This window comes from Rhagoletis pomonella, unplaced genomic scaffold (genome assembly GCF_013731165.1).
Source record: "Rhagoletis pomonella isolate Grant_MI unplaced genomic scaffold, Rhpom_1.0 Rhpom_scaffold_00008, whole genome shotgun sequence".
NCBI lineage: Eukaryota > Metazoa > Arthropoda > Insecta > Diptera > Tephritidae > Rhagoletis > Rhagoletis pomonella.
In genome coordinates, this window is record NW_023458562.1 from 858,535 (window position 1) to 878,023 (window position 19,489).

The 19,489-nt window shown below is 40.5% G+C and overlaps 2 protein-coding genes across 2 annotated transcripts in view; one reads left to right on the top strand and one right to left on the bottom strand.

Moving 5' to 3' along the window:
- LOC118744098 (microtubule-actin cross-linking factor 1) overlaps positions 1–19,489 on the bottom strand; it is a 719,134-nt gene that overhangs the window by 483,993 nt on the left and 215,652 nt on the right. The window contains 1 exon segment of the mRNA XM_036476824.1: positions 3,595–4,513. Within this exon segment, the coding sequence (XP_036332717.1) occupies positions 3,595–4,513 (919 nt within the window).
- Positions 45–580, top strand: LOC118744101. The gene is made up of 2 exons (XM_036476826.1): positions 45–382; positions 438–580. The coding sequence occupies exons 1-2, from the start codon at positions 112–114 to the stop codon at positions 524–526; spliced, it is 360 nt and encodes a 119-aa protein (XP_036332719.1). The 5' UTR covers positions 45–111; the 3' UTR covers positions 527–580.

Here is a 19,489-nt window from a genome sequence, read left to right on the forward strand (position 1 = left end):
AAAGGTGCTTTAGACGGTAATGATTACTTTGCGTGGAAGGCAGTGAAGAAAGTCATACGATATTTTTTGGGAAGTACGCGAGCACACAATTACCCCGCTCTTGTGACCAAGATGTTGCACTACTTCCAGAAAATTGGAGTGAATATGTCCCTCAAAATTCACTTCTTGCATCACCATCTCGAATACTTCAGCAAGCAGCTAGCCTCAGAGTCGGATGAACATGGCGAGCGCTTCCATCAAGTGGCAATGCCAATGGAAACGCGATATAAAGGCAAAAGGCTCGATTCGCTGGTGGCTGAAATTTGTTGGTGGTCGCAAAAGACGTACGATCCCGACAATGAAGATGAAGAAGAAGAATATACAATGGGAGTTTCCTCCGAGGGTAAGTCACAAAAATGAAGTTAACTGACTGATTAAAAGCAATTGATTTTTTCCAGATGAAGACAGATCCTCATCCGATACAGACTCTGAACAAGTGGGCGAACCACCACGCAAGAAAGTAAAGGGCGCAAACAAACGAAAATAAGTTTTGCGTTCATCGATTTTTATAACCTATGTATCTATGTAATAACCTAATAATTACCTGTAATAATTTTTAATTTTACGTGTTAATAATAAATATTATCCAAACTCATTGAAACATAAAATCAATATTCTTGTCAAAATGAGATACCTTCACTTAATTGTGAATAAAAGCGAAACGCGTCCATCGATTTTCATGATCTATGTCTCATTTTGCTTAAAGGATATGTGACTTTGCGTGAAAGTAATACGACTTGCCTTTTTTCCGTTTTGGATTTTTTATGAATTTAAAAAATAAAAAAATTTAATATTTTAGGCAAAAAATATTTTTTTTCTTCATACATTTATTTTTACCGGCAAAACTGTTGATTATATAGAAAAACGTTATATGAACAGATTAAAGGAATTGTAATTTTTAATTTTTTTAAATTTGCTTGAGCAAAATCGGACTAGTGGTTCTCGAGTTATGTCAAAAAAAAGACCACAAAAGGTGACAATTTCCCCTATATGATAGTTACTAACTTCAAATCGATATATCTCGATTCATAGACGTGACCCAGCGAAACGCCGGGACACGTATAACTTTTTTTTTACCGATATAACTTTCCCCGGTAGTTTGAACCCTTCCCGATCACTGACTCCTACCATTTGTCTCACAGTGTAATTTATTTTATAGGGAAATTTCAGTTCAATTCTGTTTATTGGATAAATTTTCTTTACAAAAATACCAAACAAGTTTGCATTGCAGACAGAAATTTTTCCCTTAACAAAGGCAGAAAATGTTGCATGTTTGTCGGGCGAGAGGGCGACGTGTTGTAAAAGGAACAAACAAACCAACCAGAGAAAATGCTGAGAAACGAACAGGCTATAAAATATATAACTCACAATAAAGTTAAGTTGATCAAAAGAAAATTAAGGTAGTCGTCGATTAATAAGCAAATATATAACATCATAAAGATTAGGGACCGTTTTAAGTTTGGCAATGCTATTCAGTTTGAAAGTTAAAAAAAACCTATGGCGGCCGTGGCCGAGGGATTGGAGGTGCGCGCGAACACCCGCAAAGGGTCTCCCCCAGAACATAATGACAATCCGACGAATATATTTCTGCTTAGAAAAACAAAAAAAAAACATGTCGTTCGGAAGAAGCATATAACTACAGGTCACATCAAAAATTTTAGCAGAAGGACTGTCAAAACCTTATCCACATGAGATTTCGCAATGAACTTGTCGAGCGATAAGCTCATCATTCTGCATTGCAGCTGTGCCAAATTTAGTAAAATCATAAATTAACCGTTTTTATTGGTTTCCTATATTTTCAACGAAAATTAGTTGCTTAGGTTAACCCAGCTAAAACTCAGCTAGTCCTTTTTACCAGGCGATGCAAAGTACCGGGTCTTGCACCGTGGGGCTTCTCACCTAAGATGGTTCACTGGATCTACACTGCCACTGTTCACCCGATTCTGTTTACGGAGCCTTAGTATGGTGGCCTTCCGTTGATAAGACATCAGGGCTCAAGCAACATCAAACGGTACAAAGGAGTGCTGAGCTATGCATAAGTGGAGCTCTTTGTTCCTCCCCGACCGAAGCTCTTAACGCAGTCCTACATCTGCGCCGCTTGATTTAGTAGCTCGGGAAACAGCCATTATTGCAGCCTTAAGACTTAGATAGGCAGGCTCCTGGACTTATGGTCCATCAGGCAATTCGATAATCCTAGGGACGGACAAGGGCGCCCATACTGATACCTGCAAGTACTGACTACTGCATACCATCAAATACCTTCACAAAAAAACTATATAATTACCATACCATCTCGAAAGGTCTGAGACACGAGGCCTCACCATATACACAACGCTATAAACATGTACATTGAAGGCTACAAACTCGACGGAAAGGTCGGGGGAGCAGTCTTCTCCCCAGAGCTGGAACTGAAAACATATTGTCGCCTTCCCGACCACTGCAGTGTATACCAGGCGGAGGTGCTGGCTATCCGGAAGGCCTCTCGGCACCTAGCACGAACACCCGAAGAGAAAAGACAGGTATTTATCTTCTCTGACAGTCAAGCAGCCCTGAAAGCTCTAGACTCATGCGTAGACTAGACACAATGTCTCTCACTTAATTCAGCAGATCTCTAAAGCACAGCATTATAGAATACAACTCATATGGGCCCCTGGACACTGAGATATTGAGGGCATGTGCAAAGCTGGCGAACTGGCGAGGAATGGTAAGACCACACCCCCATCCTTCCGGGGAAGAACAAGGTAGGCATACCATTACACTACATGCGAGGAACAGAACCATACAAGCAGCAAACGAACGCTGGAGAATTCTCTCCTTCTGTGGAACGGCCAAGCATACATGGCCTTCCTACGATAAAAAACGCACGACTGCACTCTTAGGGTTAAAACTTACCAAGATATCTATTCTCACAATAATTCTTATAGGTCGCTGTCTAAAAGGTACACATGCCTCACAAGCCTCACAATTGGGAGTGAACGCGCCAGCCTACTGTCGCAGCCACCTTATATGCGAGTGTCCAGCAGTCAGCAGAAGACGGCTTCAGACGCTCGGAAAGCCCTCTCTATAAGGCCTCGCAGAGGTATCGAAAATCAATATTAGAACGCTATCGAAATTTAACACGTTAACGAACTGGTTTGATCCCGAGTAAGCGCCGCAACATCATAGGAGAACATAGATTGCATATGGTATCGTAATGGGCCTTTCCTGGCCTAAGTGTAAGGAGAGGTCACTCTCTCTAGCCATCTCAACCTAACTTAACCTAGTTGCTATTTTATAATTTTAAATTTCCGTCACAAAAGCTGCAGCCTATTGTAACCATTAAATTATTATGAAAAAATATTCAAAAGGGAAAAAATATTATGGTGTCCGCAAAAATCTACATAACGATTGTGTTTTGTCTTTGGCTCTTGGTTAACGAATTTTTAAAATATAACCGATTCATCGATCGGTTTTTTAGATATGCATGCTTGGTGGAGTTTTTTGGACTCAACAACCCATTTTTATTGGGAACTAGATAGTTTAAGCGGTAAACAAAATAAACATTTACAAGCTTACCTTCAGCGTTGGCGCGTTTTTCAAATTCATCAAATAAACGGTTAACATCGTCCATTTCTCGCCTTAGACGTCTTAGCTGCGGGTCGTTCGAATCCCCTTCACTGAGCAGCTTTTCAGCATCCTCATTTAAGGCGCGGCGTATAGCGGACCGCTGGTCTGAGCCCATAGCCAAAAATTGATCGAAGTCCCAGCTTTTTACAACACGGATAGTAGCAAAAATCATATTTTGACGAAGTCTCAAATGTTTCTTTTGCCATAAACTAACTGTGCGATCAAACAAGCGTTTTAGTCGCTCTGCAGAATCAACCGCTTCTTGGTCAGGTGGGGTTATAAGTAAACAAGCACTAGGAATAGAGCCTTCCTGACCAGTGGATGACCGTATTCGCCATTTAACACGGCCAGAATTATCCAAAAGTGAACATTTTTCTCCCTTCTCTACTTGGATGTGTCCTTGTTGCTTATACCCACAAATAGCCTGAACTGTGTACGGAGAGCTTACAGGTTGCCGTCGTTTACTTAGAGGTACAATTGCTAAAGCACGCTGTTGGATATTTAGAACAGTTTCTCCGAATGTATTTAACTCTTCTCGCAAATCCTGCATCCCGCGTAGCAAGTTTTCACCTTGATCCAATGAAAAGTCAGACTGGGAATATTTACTATTGAGAATCTCGTCACGTTTATTAAGCCATTGTTCAGCGTCCTTAATTTCGGAAAAGAATTGATGGTACTCAGTAGCATGTTTAAGATGAACCTCTAAGCATAGAGTTAGCTGCAAAAGCCATGCCCATTGTTGTTGCAGAACAGTTAAGTGTGCCTCAATGCATTTGGCAGCAGGGTGTTGTTGGTTCAGTAAAGCTTCACCTCGATCAAGTATAGTAGCGAAATGAACTTCTCGTCTTTCCAACTCCGTCATTAAGTTCTGGAAATTGCAAATATAAATAGTTAATTCCATGATAAAAAAATATTTAGGCAGAACCCATAGCAGAGTTTTTTATTATTCACGATCCGGTGCATACTGTCTAGCATGGTGCATAGAAAGCATAAACAGCATGATTGGCTAATGTTGTTGTTGTTTGAACACATGAAACAACAACAAAATTATCCAATCGTGCTATTTATGCTATCTATGCACCGTATGCAACGGGTTGTGAATACCCCTATTGCAAATAACAACAACTTATTGACTCGAAGATGCTTCAGCAATCATATAATACAATGCTTGTTTTTTTAGATTATTCCAAAGCATTTGTTATTGCACCTCACACCTGGTCCTATATATTCTCAATCTGTACGAAATTCACCCAACTTATAATCCGATTTCTAACCCGTTTTCAACCATACTAAGCAACAGTGACATATTTTGCAAAATCAAGAAAGATAAATATATATCTTCTTTTTGGTTGTTTGTGTTTCCGACAGGGTAGGAGTATGATATATTGTGGAACGATTTTCCGTCACCCTTGTCAAATTTGGTTTAGAGACAAAATCGTTCCACAATACATCAGAAATATATACAAATATTTAGAAAATTTTAGAAAGATGCAATAATAAATAAAAAATCGCATTTTTATTAAGAACAATCAGTAAGCCCTATTTAAAGACAACTCAATCAAATATTTATAACAAACCTGAATGGAAAAATCTGACCAAAGCCAAGCGTTTTAGCTGTCCGGTGCTTCTTCTACAGCGCTGGTGTATACTCACCGTGTCAAACACTTTAACAATAAATTTATATTTTTGGGGCTCTCACAAATCGTTCTTTATTTCGCTATTTGGTGTAGGCCCAGGAAACGGGCTGTTTCAGTAGGGTCGGACCAAAGGGAGAGGGAGGTCAGCTGAGTAGGATTGAGCTGGCATGTGAAGAGGTCGTTGGTGTCGTGCGGAGAGTCTCGACATGCCGGGCACTCTTTGGGTATATTGGGGTCGAGTCTGAACACGTAGCTGTTGGGCGGCTACTGTATCCAGACCGTAACTGAGCCAGGGTAACACGGGTCTCTCTTGGCAGTTGAAGCTCCGTCACTGCTACAGGTGGTGGTTGGGCTCCCAACACGGCATTCATAGGCCGCGAGTCTTGGTAGGCGGTGACCGAGCCCCTATGAATTGCGTTCGTCGCTCGTCGCTCGTCGCTACGTCGTCAGGTCCAGTGGTTGATCTATGTTTGCCTGGACCGCGTCCTTGTATACGAATAGGTGTCCCCTGACGTGCCTGGGCGGAGGCCCTCCTCTAGCAAAGGTCTGTTGGGGTGTTCACTTCTGTGGCACCATAAACCGCTTACAGAGAATTTTCTTGTGCTCGTTTACGGGGAGCACTTAGGTCTCACTGTGTAAGTGGTGCTCAGCCGACATCAGAAGGCACCCTGTCGCTGTTCGGAGTGTGGCGTTCTAACAAGTCTGTAGCTTCGTCCACTGCATCCAACTAGTCTCCGGCGACCAAACTGCTGCTGCATAGTTTAAGACCGGCCGACATATTGCCTTGTATGTTGCCAGCAATTTTTCGTTGTCTTTGCCCCAGGTGCTGGCGGCTATCGACCTGAGGACCTTGTTGCGGCTCTCTACTCTGTTCACAACTGCGGTGGTGCGCGTTGAGAAGGAGAGCAGGCTACCAAAGGTGACCACTAAAATGTTCGGGTTGTTTACTGTCGGTATGGTGTGCCATCGACGTGTCTGCCTAATTCTAGCCTGACCTCCTTCGTCCAGGCTCCTCGCAGTGAAGAAGCGAGAAAATTTGTAGAGATAGCCGTTTACTTTTGAGCAGCGGTCGTCAATTCCACTCCCAGACGCTAATATCGAGCAGTCGTCAGCGTATGAGATCACGGAAACTCCATCAGGTGGGTGGGAGAACATCGAGATGTAGAAATTAAACAGTAAGGGGGAGAGAACACCATTTGTGGAACCCATTGTTTTATGCTTCTAGAATAATAGGCCTCAATGCTCTGGAGTCCGTTGCAGATCAGCTGTAAGAGTTTCGTATGCCTTGAGAGGCTGGGCGCGATACGAGGGGTGAGGGACGTGTGAGGTCTACCTTGGGCCTTTTGCGCCCGACCCAGTGCTGCCTGGTGGTGAGTGGCTGTTGTTTGAGTCGGCAGTGCTGTGCAACTGTAGGTGTTGTCCACTCGCATGTGGGGCGTAGGCCAGAGCATACACGGAAGTGGCACCAGCCAAGACATGTGTTGCATTTGACTGATGTCACGTTCCGGTATACTCTGTTCTGGCACACGGAGCAGATGGTGTGGGCAATTAGCAGCTGGATGGGTTGAGGGGGTGGGAAGGTTTGCTGTTTCTCAGCCGCACAGGCTCCTTGGGTGCTAGTTCGCACATGCGCGTTGCGCCAGCAGGTAGCCGTGGAGGCCGGTGGTGCCGTTTTGCTTGAGAAACAGGGGCCACAAAGCTTGTGGTCGACTGCCTGTGGGACTTAAGCCCAGAACAGGTTCTTAGGTGACTCTATCAGTTGCAGGAATTGCAGCTAACCGAATTGGAGTTCGGATGGAGAAATCTGGCTGCAAAGTATTGCTTCATAGGCGCGAAATGATTGAAGGGTATCGCCGATCTAAATGGGATTAGGTCGCCGAAATAACCAAGTCTGGTAAAACCTGAGTCATTCCGGTACGTAGAACCGACTGTCGTGGGAATGCCGGCGTCTGCTACGGTTGGCGTTGGAGTACCTCTACCGGCGATCTGCTGCGACTTGCGCTGGTGTATCTCTGTGGACGCTCTGCTATTGTTTGCGTTGGCGTATCTCTGTCGGCGCTCTGCTATGGTTTGCATCAGAATACCTCTTCCGGTGATCTGCCGCGAGTTGCGTCGGCGTCTCTCTACCACGGATGAACGACAAACGATCGAGTGTCGCCCGTACGCGGATTCATGGAGGTTATGGCAGCTACGTTTACCCGAAAGACTGGGAACTCGACCTCCCGCGTACGTTGTATATGGCGCGACCTTCACCCACCGGCCCGTTAGATCACGGTTGTCTACTTCTGAGCAGGCAAGCCTTTTATGGTCAACCGCTACATGCCTAGTCCTACATATTCAGTAGCAGTGTCTAGTCAGCTTTTTTTCCGAATATGCGAGTCTTGCATGGTACAACCGCTAAAAGCCCAGTCCTATTCGGCAGTAGTATGCTGACTGCCTGCCGTGCTGTTGTGTCGCTTCTCTACTGCGCCGTGGGTGTGATGTTGCATGATCGTGCAGCTACATGTTACTTTCTGATGGTGCGTTGCCATGGCGACGGTGTGGCTATACACTGCTGCTGCATTAGTTGTGTTGGTGTTGTTACGGCATGCGGCATGCCGTAGGTCGCAGTATGTTAGCATAGGATAGGAGCAGTGATCGGACTTAAACAAAATTCTGTGTGGTAGAATCTGGAAAAAAATGTGGTAGATTTCAAAAAAATGTGGTAGATCTCAGGTTGTGGATCAAAATTTGCACAAAAATTAAAGAAATTCTGTAAGGTTTCACCTAAATTGCAAACTTTTTAATTAGACTCTAAAAAAAAATTAATTTTAATACAACAAAGTGCTAGATTGAAGTTGCTAAAGATTGCATTGAGTTTTGGCAATTTTTTCCATGACAGTGTAAAGCGGTTCCTTCCATATCAAAATATTTTTCAAACATAAATTTCTTTTCAACCTTGCGGAGTGCTGTCAGCGTTTCATTCTATCACATCGCGATGTAGCGAACAAATGTGGCACGTTACAGAAGCAGCTACTTGGGATTTGCCGATTTTGACAATTCTCACGTAAATGTAAACAACGCCTCAGAATCTTTTGATGCACTGAAATTTGCTAATACTTTCAGAAAAATCGCAGTTTTTTCAATTTTCGCTATTAATTCCTTTTATAAATCATATATTTTAAAATTTAACATAATGAATCCACGTTTCATGTCGAAAAAGTTATTATTGAGAAAATTTACTATTTTACAGTTTATTTTATGCTCCCATTTGGCTTTGTTTACTTTTACTTGAGAAATTTCACCGCCGCCGGGAATGCGGAATCATGTATTATATCATTCTTGTTACCATATAGTGTTCAGTGTTGGACAATTTTTGCTTACACAAACAGGTTTCGAGCAAAATATTGACTTCGCGTTATTAAATGCACCTTATAAAAATACCTAGCGTGGATAAATAATACAATAGGAAAGTGCGCGACCTGCAGCTGCAACACCACCCCGCAGCACCTTGTAGTAACCCTGCAGTGAGAACCAAAACCAGTTAGAAAAAATACTAGTTCATAAACTAGTATGTGCCTACCAGTTCGACATTTTCGAAGAACTTAAGCGTTCAGCGACATCTGCCTTTGAATTGCCAAAGCCTAAAATAAAACGCAATTAATTGCTTTTCTTACAAATGTCGGCTGTGGCGTCACGTGAAGACTACTGGTTCTGGTTTTGAAATCGCAGGTTCGAGACCGCTTGGAGGTGGTTAAGATTTTTAAAGTTAGATCAATGTAAGTAGGAATAATTATTTCAATTTAAATATAAAAAACAAATTTAAAAATCTAGTTGCATTACAAAAAAAAAAAGAAATAAATACATGGGAAGAAGTACTTGTGCCATACAAAAATAGATAAACAAATTTTTTTTATTAAATCTAAGAATAACAACAAAAAGCCCTAAATAAAAAATATAAATAAAAGAAATATTATAAAAATAAAATAAAAAAAAATTTTCCCTGCACCAGGGCTTGAACCTGGTACCTCAGGCATATCACGCGAGTGCTTTGCTCTGTCGGCCGCCGCCGATGTCTGATGGAGCGCCGCGAGCAAAAAGGCGTACTAATGCTTTTCATAGGGGATGAATTGGCAGACTATCTCATCAACTGGTATGATGCTACTAGTATTTCTACTATTAGATGCTGATGCATAGCCTGACAATTGACATCTCGTAGGACATCGCAATGTTAAAAATACCAGTCGCTAACATTGAAAAAGGATAGAACGTGGACTAGTTGGGCTGAAACGCAAACTGGTAGAATTCTAGTTCACAACTAGTAGCTTTCCCTGCAGGGAACTTCCTCCACAAGCGGGTTGATATGCACTAGAATAAACAAGTTATACGTCTATAGCTGCTACATACCACCGAGCACTGATCTGGCTAGCTTTACAGCCATCATCGGCGAGCTAGTTGACGACGTCAGGCCGAGGAGTGCGGCGCTCGTAGCAGGAGCAGTAGAGTGGGGATGCAGAAGAACAAACGCAAAGGGTAGACAATGACTCGATGCTCTAGCAGCACTTAATGTTATTCTGCTAAATACTGGCACCGAAAACACTTTGTAGGAACGGAATGGGATCCATTATCGACCTCGCCTTTATAAGCAGTGGGCTGAGCAGGGATGTCAGCTGGCATATCAGCGACTGCTACACCCATAGCGACCACAGGGCAATCATTATAAGCATCGAGAAGCCAGCTATCGACATAGCTCCTCCCAAGAGACACCTCGGATGGAAGGTAAAAAGTTTTGACGAAAAACTCTTCGAGGTAGCCTTCAGCAATACGCACATTTCAGGCTTGGCCGTAGCCGCAGCGCCGGAGCTTATGAAAGCCATTGTAAAGGCTTGTGATGTAGCGATGGTGCGCCAAACCCGGCACAAAACTCGCAAGCCAGCTTACTGGTGGAACGATGAGATAGCCGCGCTACGATCACAATGTAACCGTGCCAGCGCTCACGAAACACAGGAAATGCTACTCAACTCCGAATGGACTATAAGGAAAGGTGAAAGCTATCTATGACAGCAAAAAGCAAATGTTTAAAGAATTGAAATGTTTATGAATTGAATAGCAACCCGTTCGGGCTTGCTTACAACATACAGCAAACTTGTGCTAAGCATACAGTGCAGCCAACATGCCCCACGCTCCTTGCAAACAAGTCGTACACAATCTCTTTCCCGCAAATACAATGTTCTCGCGGGAACTGTGAGGAACCTACTAGTACCGTCCCGGAAGTAACGGTAGAAGAGGTCACAAGGGCGGGAGGCGAGATAGCCATTAACAAGGCACCAGGACCTGACGGAGTACCAAACGTAGCCCTAAAAAAGGCGCTTGCTTGCAATCCCGAAGTATTTTCTAGCGTCTTTACTACATTCCTACGCAAAGGAATCTTCCCAAACATACGGAAGCTCCAGAAGCTGGTACTCATACCAAAGGTTCAAACCCTACTTCTTCTGCTGGATATCGCCCACTGTGCATGCCGGACTCCACCGGTAAGGTACTCGAGCATATTATCAAACGTAGACTCGAAGAGGAGGCCACAACTATCCATCTATCTAAAAACCAATTCGGCTTCAGGAAAAGGTGTTCAACTCCAGACGCAATCGATGTAGTTAAAGCAATCGCTGAAAAGGCCATTGCAGGCAAGCGGTGGTTGCGTGGTACTAAGAAATACTGCTTGGTTGTCACTCTTGACGTCGAAAATGCGTTTAACAGTGCGAGCTGGAAGGAAATTTTAAGCGCCCTCCGCGTCTTTAGAGGTGCCAACTTACCTGCAGGCAATCATATCAAACTATCTTTCGGATAGAATGCTTCGCTTTGACAGCGAAATGCAAACGACTGACCAAGTAGTATCAGTCGGCGTGCCTCAGGGATCGGTACTAGGCCCCCTCCTGTGGAACGTCATGTACGATGGCATCCTGCGACTAAAAGTCCACAAAAGCGCAACGTTTGTAGGTTTCGTGGACGACGTATCAATCGTGGTGGAGGCCAGAACACTCAGAGAGATTAAAGACATTGCGGAAGCCGCAATAACAGCTGCCAAGCAGTGGCTAAATGCTAAGGCGCTTAAGCTATCAGACCGCAAGACCGAGGCTGTACTTATAAGCAGTCGTAAGAAAGTAGAAAAGGTTGTACTTAGAGTAGGAGAGTCGAAACCATATGTGAAGTACCTTGGCGTCCTTATAGATCATCGCCTATGCTCCCGTAACCAAAAAGCTGCGGGGACGGCAGCCGCTGTTTCTCGGTTAATGGCGAAAATCGGCGGGCCAAGACAGCTGACAAGGCAAATACTAGCAGGAGTGGTAACATCCATACTCCTATACGGGACAACGGTCTGGAGTAACGCCTTCAAGCGCCCTTCTTATACTCGCGGTATTAGGGCTACGCATCGTCTCTGTGCTCTTAAAGTCTGTTCAGCTTTTAGAACAGTATCACAAGAAGCAGCCCTTTGTTATAGCAGGCCTATGCCCACTGAAATTTGCTAATTGCACTGAAATTTGCTAACAGTTTCACAAAAATCGCCGTTTTTTTTAATTGTCGCTATTAATTTTTTTTTATAAATCATATATTTTAAATATTTAACGTTTCCTGTCGAAAAAAAAAATTATTGTGAAAATTTACCATTTTCCAGTTTATTTTATCCTCCCATTCGGCTTTGTTTACTTTTACTTGAGAAATTTCATCGCCGCCGGGAATGCGGAATCTTGTATTATATCATTCTTGTTACCATATAATGTTTAGTGTTGGACAATTTTTGCTCTTATAATTAAGAAAATTATATCGAGCAAAACTAAAACTAGGTACTCAAAAACGCGAATATGTGGTAGATTTCAGACCTTGTGTGGTAGACGCTCAAAAAAGTGGCAGATCTACCACAATGTGGTAGAAGTCCGATCACTGGATAGGACGTGTCGCAGCCAAAGATAATAACGCATCAAGGATCTACCTTAGGGCCTATTCTAGTCTATAGCTTTTGCTATGTAAGTTACCCATTTATTAAAATAAAGTTATTTGTCGTCCTTACTGCACTGGACTAAATATAATGGCCTCTGTCTCAATGCTGCGAAGTCGTATAGTTGCCCATTGCCTGGAAAAATGTTTCCAACCATAAAATTCCTTACTCTGTACATCGGGTACACTCCATTGAAGCTTGAAAATAAAATAATAAATAACTAATCGCAGTTTTTTAATCAACTTCAGACTTACTACTATCGACCACATAAACACTGTGTACAACTTATATTGCCATTTTGAACCTACTCTTAATTAGTTTACAGCAAACTGGAGTCCAGATCTGCTCATAAAGTCTACATTGCATTTAATCCTCTTTTTTTTGTCGCAACCAGGCACAAAACAACGCGTGCAAAAAACAACACTCAGACTACATGCTTAATCACATTACTCTTTATGTTTACGACTTGCGCAAGTTTGATAATATATCTGCTTGGAAATTTGGACTTTTTGGCTGCAATATACTTGTACATCGGGAACACTCTATTAAAGCTTGAAAATAAAATAATAACTAATCTCAGTTTTTTAACCAACACCAGCCTTACTAGTATCGACCACATAGACACTCAGTGTTGCCGTTTTGCGACTGATGCCAAGTCCTCCTCCAATGTTATTTTTGTCCTCTGCCACCACCAGCGGCCGCAGCGTTTCTCATAGATTTACAAAAATTGTATTTTTTGTTAATTTTTCATATGGATTGTTTTTCAATAAGAATTTGTTAAACCGCTCCCGAATTTTGAAAAGTAAAATTCATTTTGAGTACATTCTCTTATCGGAGCTCTCTTTCTTTTTTCAATTTGTCGGCACTCTGATGTTTGGGAATGTACTTTGATTCCATTTCGATACAACCGGTCAGGTACGAGCATGATTTTTAATTTCGACCAAACTCAAATACATTGTTTGTTGGACCAAATAATGAGACACGTATTTTTTCTTTTGGCTTGGAAAAATTTTTCGGCCGAATTAAACGCGATTTTGTTTTTCAGGCAAAAATCGATTATTTGAATTGACAGTGGGAATTTTTTTTTAAATGCCCATAACTTTGTCAAAATTTAAAAGATTCCAACAATGTTTTTACTCAAAGGTCAGCAATCCTTGTCACTTCAAGATAGAATGATATAATTATTGATTTTCACTATTTAAAATTTTTTATTTAACAATAAACAAAAAGTGGGAATTTTTTTTTAAATTTAATTTCTCAAAAAGTGTATTTTATTTTTCTCTCAAACTTTTTTACCGGGAAAGAGACACTTTGAACTACAATCAACCCAAATCTCTAATAGCGAAGATTTTTTTTTCGGAGTTATGATTTTTTATAGAAAATATACGTTTTAGTGGTACATACTACAATATTCTTATATTGTTTAACTAAATGGAACATATGTATGTAATATATCAGCAAAAAGTACAGCCGTGATCATTTTTTGTGTATCAAATAGATATTAGAACACACTTTCCACCATACAGTTTCGAAATACAAAATCACATTTTCCCGCTTTTTATAATCGAAACTGTATGTTGGAAAGTGTGTTCTAATATCTATTTGATATACAAAAAATGAACACGGCTGTACTTTTTGCTGATATATTACATACATACGTTCCATTTAGTTAAACAATATAAGAATATTGTAGTATGTACCACAAAAACGTATATTTTCTATAAAAAATCATAACTCAGAAAAAAAATCTTCGCTATTAGAGATTTGGGTTGATTGTAGTTCAATGTGTCTCTTTCCCGGTAAAAAAGTTTGAGAGAAAAAGAATACACTTTTTGAGAAATTAAATAAAAAAAAAAATTTGCACATTTTGTTTGTTAAATAAAAAATTTTAAATAATGAAAATCAATAATTATATCATTCTATCTCGAAGGGACAAGAATTACTGACATTTGAGTAAAAACATTGTTGCATTTAAAAAAAAAATCTCACTGTCAATTCTAATAATCGACATTTGCCTGAAAACCAAAATCGTGTTTAATTCGGCCGAAAAATTTTTCGAGCCAAAAGAAAAAATATGTGTCTCATTATTTGGACCAACAAACAATGTATTTGAGTTTGGTCGAAATTAAAAATCATGCTCGTACCTGACCGGTTGTCTGGAAATGGAAAGCATCACTAGCAATATAGAAGAATTACATATACGATACAAAGTTTTTTTAATTACACTACAAAGTTTGTATTGTGGATTTTATGGTGTTAAGTATTATTTAATTAACTAGACTTTAATAAAAAATTACTAAACATTAAACAGCCGAAAGGAAGACAATCAAAACTGGCCAAGATGTCGTGTCCCTATTTTTTTGCATGACAGTATACACATATATGCATTTTAAAACATGTTTCCGCGACCAGTGTGTATTAAAAACTTTAGGCAGAAAAAAAGCAGTATGTATTTCGGAAAAAAAAACCGCAGTATCCATTTTTGGAATCAAAAAAAAAAAAGTATCATACTGCGAAAGAAAGTATACATAGATACTAAAACACTGCACGGATACATTTGACTCGCCCAATAGCCCGATCACTTTAGACCAAAATCGACGTAAGATTAAAAAAAAATTCCGGGAAGAAATTTTTTGACTCAGTTAGGTGTCTCCTGGTTAGGTGAACACAAAATTAAAATTTTTCCCCCAATTGCGATATGGGGAGTGTCCGCCATCTTGGATTTTATGTTTTTTTTACGATTTGCGCGCGAATTTTGCATTTCTCGCGAAAAAAGGTAAGCAAATTTGTTGAGAATCCGATTCCCTACAATTTTCATGTGCCTATCAATATTTTGAACAATTATTTATTACTAATAATATGCAAAAAATTCCCAAAACTAGGCAAAGCGCGGTTTTTTCGAATTTTTAGCAATTTCTAATTCGAAATAAGTGGCACATTTAAATGCCAAAGTTGTATAGGACAAAATTTCCAATAAATATATATTTTTTTTTGCAGTGACGTAATTTTTTCGCCGCCATGTGAATGAAACGGAATGAAACCATGAAACGTTATCATCATTTTTTTCTCAAATGCAATTACAAATACGCGGTTGCCGTGCTGGGTGATCTGTTTATTTAGTTCATGGCATTATTTTTAAAAGCACCATTTTTTATTTTAAGCGTGGAAATAGCAGAGGTTACATTGCCGTCTTAGACCAGGAAATACAGTATATGTATTTCAAAAGACTGTCAAATTGAGAAACTGCAGAAAGCAGTTGCATGAGCATTGGCACCTTGCATGAAAGGCGAATTGCAGGGAAAATTTCTGAAATCGCTTTTTGACTGTTTACACGGCGAATGAATTTCTCGATCGACTAAGACTATCGTAGAACATCGATGGACTTGACTATCGATAGTTTGACAGCTCTAGTAAGAGCTCGCTTCAGAGGTGTTGACGATTTAATATCGAATGGAAAATATATTTTTAAAATCTGCTTTGCGCATTTGATTTTTTTAAAAACATATATCCCAATATCGCTCTTCCGCCTCAGCCAATGGGGATGGGGAACCTGGTTAGAGGCGGAAAAATATTATTGCCTACATTTTAAGGAATTTCAAACCTTTCTTAAAGATCTAAATGATAGTGAAGCTTCTTCAATATTAAAAGCTAAAAATGCAATAGTTTCAAATTCGATTGAAGCACGGTTAGCCTATAGAGTAAAAATTTGTGAACTGGGCCACCATTTTTTAGAAGGTCGAACTTTTTTATGCCATTATCTATTTATTCTTCACACATTATCTATTTATTCTTCACACATTATCTATTTATTCTTCACAAGAAAAATACAAGTTTCACAATTTTTCGAAATTCGAATTATTTTGGAAATTATAGCTATTAACATTTTTCGAAATTGTTTAGATTTTAATTGTTTTCTCGCGATTGGTAATACCGATTCTGCTCATATTTTAGACAGTTGAGAATGACGGTGTTTTCTTAACATTTTTATTTTTTTTTTTCATACAGTTTTTTTTATAAAAGTTATTTTTTTTTTGATATTACTGACATCTCAATGGCTTTAAAATCGTGTTTTGGGCTAATATTGTTGTACGTTCTATTAACAATCATTTGCAGAAAAACGATTTTGTCGCAATCCATCGAGACGAAAACTATTCACGCTTTTCTCTTGTCGCCCAATGTATTTCGTATGGAAAACGTTTGCTGTAGATATTTACCTCGCATGAATTTTTCAACAAGTATCGATTGACAATGAGTATAGCGCGCTTGCGATACTCATTTCCATGGTTGCCACTCGCCAACATTTTTTTATACCAAAATCTCTTAAGAAAAGTTACCAAATCCTCAGTACCAAAATCTTCACTTCTTCTGCGAGAAAAAAATATACTGAATAACACTGCTATATTTGATAACAAATATGTATATACTTACGCCCGGTTCTGTGCACTTAATAAATTAAATACTTTTATAATTTGTAAATTTTTGATTATTTATCAAGAACTCTCAATTCTAGCACAGAAGTTTAAATCTATTTTCTTGATAAATTATCAAGATTGAAAATGCTATTGACAATTATAATAATTTTTTTTATTAGAAATATTTTTCTATCAATTAATTACTGCATGTGCCGTTATTCTCATTTTCGTTGTTGGTGTTTCCGACAGGGCAGGAGTATAATGTAATGTGGAACGATTTTCCATCATCTCTTGTCAAATTTGGTTTGGAGACAAACCGGTTTCGGCGTTGTGCCATTTTCAGTGTAATTTTTTGTTCGGAATGTGCCGATACTTGGACCTGCGACTCACGGAATAATAGCACCGGCACACAAAAAAAAAGTGGCGGGTGCTTTTAACCGTTCGTTTAACTCGTACAAAATTTCCAGTAAATTGCGAAAATTGCTAGTTTTCTGCTATTTTAAATATATGTCAGTAGGTGTCGAAATACATGTCGGCAGATGGGTCTGGTAAACTTCAAAATTTATCGAAAAAATTCGAAAGTTGTTTTAAAAGTGCAGCCCTTGGTGTTGCCACTGTAATTCAAATATTCCCAGTATTCGAATATGAGATGACTCTAATTTAATCGAAGTAATTTTGTAAAAGTGTCAGTAGTGCTGCCACTGAAACTCGAAGAGTTTTTATAATTACGCACATTCAAAACATAATTCATTTATTTCTAGTAATGCAGATAGATGTTTAGTTGCAAAAGTTACCAAAATGAAATAAAAGTTACCAAGTTACCAAACCGTTTAAAAGTTACTAATTTTGGTAGAAAGTTACCAATTGTGGCAACCATGCTCATTTCATCGTTTTCCATACAAAATACATTGGGCGTCAAGAGAAAAGCGTGAATAACTTTCGTCTCGATGCAATGCGGAAAAATTTTTTTCTGCAAATGATTACTAATAGAACGTACAAACGATTTTAAAATCGTTGAGATGTCAGTAATAATTAAGAAAATTTTAATAACTTTTATTACAAAAAATTTATGGCCAAATAAAAAATTAAAATGGGAAGAAAACATTCTCAACTTTTTAAAATATGAGCAGAATCGGTTTTACCAATCGCGAGAAAATAATTAAAATCTAAACAATTTCGAAAAATGTGAATAGCTATAACTTCCAAAATATTCGAATTCCGAAAAATTGTGAAACTTGTAATATCTTTTTAAGCTTTTGTATTTTTCTTTTATCGTTGTGAAGCATAAACAGATAATTGCACAAAAAAGCTCGAACTTCGAAAAAATGGTGGCCCACTTCACAAATTCTTACTCTATATCAATGCAAACTACAGCTTCTTGTCGGAAATAATAACTAAATTGGAAGGAAAAAAATCATTGGCTGAACAAGTGCATCTTGTGGAGACTGCTGCTACTACTATTGAAGGTGTGCAGGGTGAACTGGGCAAAAAATCAAGGAAAAATTGGATACCATTCTACAAAAAATAATAGGTTTAAGGAACTTAAGGGAACCTCATCACGTTGGTCTCCTTTCCGTGGGAATGGGGCTTAAATGAAAATCTAAACCTCCGTTCTGGGGACTTAGATGGTCATGAACTAAGAGGGAAGCTTGATATGACTGCCTGGATGGCCACTCGTCTTCTGTACCCGCAAGGTCTGCACGGGGTGAGCGGCCTCCCCTTGCGCCATGTCAAGACCACCGCACCGACGCTACGATCCCTCCTCCTATCCCACAAACACCCAATTCCCGCCCTAACCACCATCCCTTTCTCCCCTAATCCAGGGTGTTACGCGCAACCGTGCCTATTGGATGGTTTGCAGCCAGGGGTATCCGGCAGTATTCGTACGGTGCTCTCCTGATACCGGGTCGCCTCAGGAGGTAGAATGGCCTTACTACGGCAGAGGGGACTGCCGTAATCGACGTTCCCCCTCTCCCCATCCAAATTTTCGGGTCTGCCGCGCTTGCCTTGTCGAGCAACGCAGACGATTATGATGAATGAATAAATGAACAACAAAAACCCGCCTCGGATAAACGAGGTCTTCTTAAAAAAAACCGACCTAGCCCATCGGGCCGGTCCTGTCAATCTTTGGCAAAATATCCCTTTGGAGCCAAGCCTGTGGCAAAGCCAGGGTCTAGCTCCACTCTGTCCCAACCGGGGCAAGCCTGCACGGCGGCAAGGCCCCAGGCCGATCTTAAAAGCACCAACACCACCCATGCCCTCAGGCAGGATGGTGGTGATGCCTCGATAGCCGCTGGAGGTGGACAGGCTGTCATCTCGGACACTGTCTCAAAACAAGTCAAGGATGGCACCCTCTTCACCTCAAGTGGCGGACTCGACGCTATGGCAAACCTTGCCAGTCTTTCTTCGGGAAGCTCTGCTGGCCATGTCCAAAGACAAGCCAGTTGTGCTGTCCCCTCCCCAGCTGAGGTTCCTCCTAAAAAAGGAACATCGGCTTCAACATTTGCGGAGTCGGCTCACATGACCAAGTCAGTGAATCCCAACGCCAACCCTTTAGGCTGTACGCCGAAACCCCCTTCCAAAGCGATAGGAACCTCTGAGAGAAACTATCGCACCAGAAGATCAGCTCTGCGTATCATCGATAGGCTGAAAGATGTCAAGCAGGAGGACTTGACAGAAGAGCAAATCAGCTCGAAAGCTTGGGCAGAATCTTTCCTGGAGATTCACCGAGAGAAAGCTAAAGCAGACCTCCAAAAGCGGAAGCGCTCGGAGGAAGAAACAACGACCTCGGGGAAGAGAAAAAGGCCTTCTAACACCCAGATGGC

Bases quoted from the DNA above. Each gene is read 5' to 3' on its own strand.
- LOC118744101 (XM_036476826.1), top strand. From the start codon at position 112: ATGTTGCACTACTTCCAGAAAATTGGAGTGAATATGTCCCTCAAAATT. The intron at 383-437 runs GTAAGTCACAAA...GATTTTTTCCAG, and splicing joins AATGGGAGTTTCCTCCGAGG to ATGAAGACAGATCCTCATCC.